The sequence below is a fragment of the Impatiens glandulifera genome, chromosome 6 (genome assembly GCF_907164915.1).
Source record: "Impatiens glandulifera chromosome 6, dImpGla2.1, whole genome shotgun sequence".
NCBI lineage: Eukaryota > Viridiplantae > Streptophyta > Magnoliopsida > Ericales > Balsaminaceae > Impatiens > Impatiens glandulifera.
Window position 1 is genome coordinate 48,715,989 of NC_061867.1, and position 1,813 is coordinate 48,717,801.

General features: G+C 26.2%; 1 protein-coding gene across 1 annotated transcript; it reads left to right on the forward strand.

The window, feature by feature from the left end:
* The first annotated feature begins 800 nt into the window (after positions 1–800).
* LOC124943741 (agamous-like MADS-box protein AGL62) lies at positions 801–1,328 on the forward strand. The gene has a single exon (XM_047484216.1). The coding sequence runs from the start codon at positions 801–803 to the stop codon at positions 1,326–1,328; it is 528 nt and encodes a 175-aa protein (XP_047340172.1).
* The last annotated feature ends 485 nt before the right edge of the window (positions 1,329–1,813 follow it).

The window sequence follows — 1,813 nt, forward strand, 5'->3', positions numbered from 1 at the left end:
ATATATATATAAATATATATATTAGAAATGTTGGATTTCATAATTGAAAACGCATTACATACAAAAAAAAAAATATATATTTTGTTCCGCATATATGACAAATGTATCGACGCATAATTGAGACCAATAATTTAAAGTGACTAAATAAGCTTAAATAATTTCAAGAATGGTCCGACATAATAAATAGTTCTAAAGCGTTGAAACAAATGTTATTGACACAATAATTGAAGTACAAGAACATTAACTATATCAAGAAAATTGGCTTATTTTTTTAAATATTACTTCAAGATAGAGAATTCTTGAAAAAAATATACATATTGACAAAATATAACAACATAAACAATCGCAATAAAGGTTAAAAGGTAATGCAGAGTCATTGGAAGAATTTCAAGAAATATCAATGGTGAATAAAATATTTCAAACGGTTTCTATTAGAGTCCACGTTATACAAAATATTAAAAGCTAGATTATAATAATCCAAATAGTCAATTAATTTAATGTGATCTTATCCCAATTTGTATAAAATTAATTTAAATTGATTATAAGAATCCAAATAGTCAATTAATTTAATGTGATCTTATCCCAATTTGTATGAAATTAATTTAAATTTATCTATAAATAATTAACTCATTAAATTCTTTATAAAAAGATGAAAAATATATTATTATAATAAATGTATTAAATGACACATTTATTATTGGGTATATAGTGTACCCTTTATATGTTTCAAAAATATGTGAAACCTACGTATATCAGCAAAGAGAGTTATATAGATCTATAAACTATAGAGAAAAATTGTTATGGCTAGAAAATCAAGTGGAGGTCGCCAGAAAATTCTGATAAAGTGGATTGAAGATAAGGCTAAGCGTTCCGTAGCGTTCTCTAAGAGAAAATCAGGAGTTTTGAAAAAGGTGAGTGAACTTTCTACTATGTGTGGAATTGATATGGCACTAATTTTGTTCAATGAAAGTGGAAAAGCCTTTTCTTATGGCAATCCTACTTTAAATGTCATATTGGATCGCTTTTTGGGCTTAGATCCCCAAAGAGTGCTCAATCTAGCATCACATAAAATCGTTGAGGCGCAAAAGATTTATCGTATTCAAGAGATGGAAGTTAAAATAATGAATGGTGAAGAAATGCTCAAACTTGAGGAACAACGTGGGAAAACGTTGTCACTAGAGATGACTAACCATGCTATTGGGAAATGGTGGGAGCAGCCAATCGAGAAAATGACTTTAGGTCAAATACAATTGAGGAATGCAAGTATGGAAAACCTAAAGATGATATTCGAAGAATATAAAAGTTTAAAGATGGCCACACACAATTAGAATTCAATGAATCCATAAGTTATTTATTTTTAATATGTGTCAAGCTTTATTAGAATATGTTATATGCATTTTTAATAAAAATATGTTGTTTTAGAAATCCATCTGTGACTTTTTGGTGGCAATATATTTTATAAAAGTATTATATGTTTTATTTATATTCTTAATATATCAAGTGATTATTATTGAAAGTTCTCATTCATTTTTAATATTATATTGTTTTGTACAATCACTAATTTTCTAAGGCGCAACTCAATTTTTAAATGAAAAGTAAATAAATGAAATTATTGTTATAAAAAATATACATCCCAATCCCTCGTTCCTTAATTCTATAATAAAAAGATATTGTGCAAAAACTATTCGCTTGACATGAATAAAATAATTAGGATTAATGTAATAAAATTCACTTCATAAAATTGAGTCTGGCTTAGTTGTAATCTCCTTATAATAATTAGGATTAATGTAATAAAATTGACTTGATAAAATTG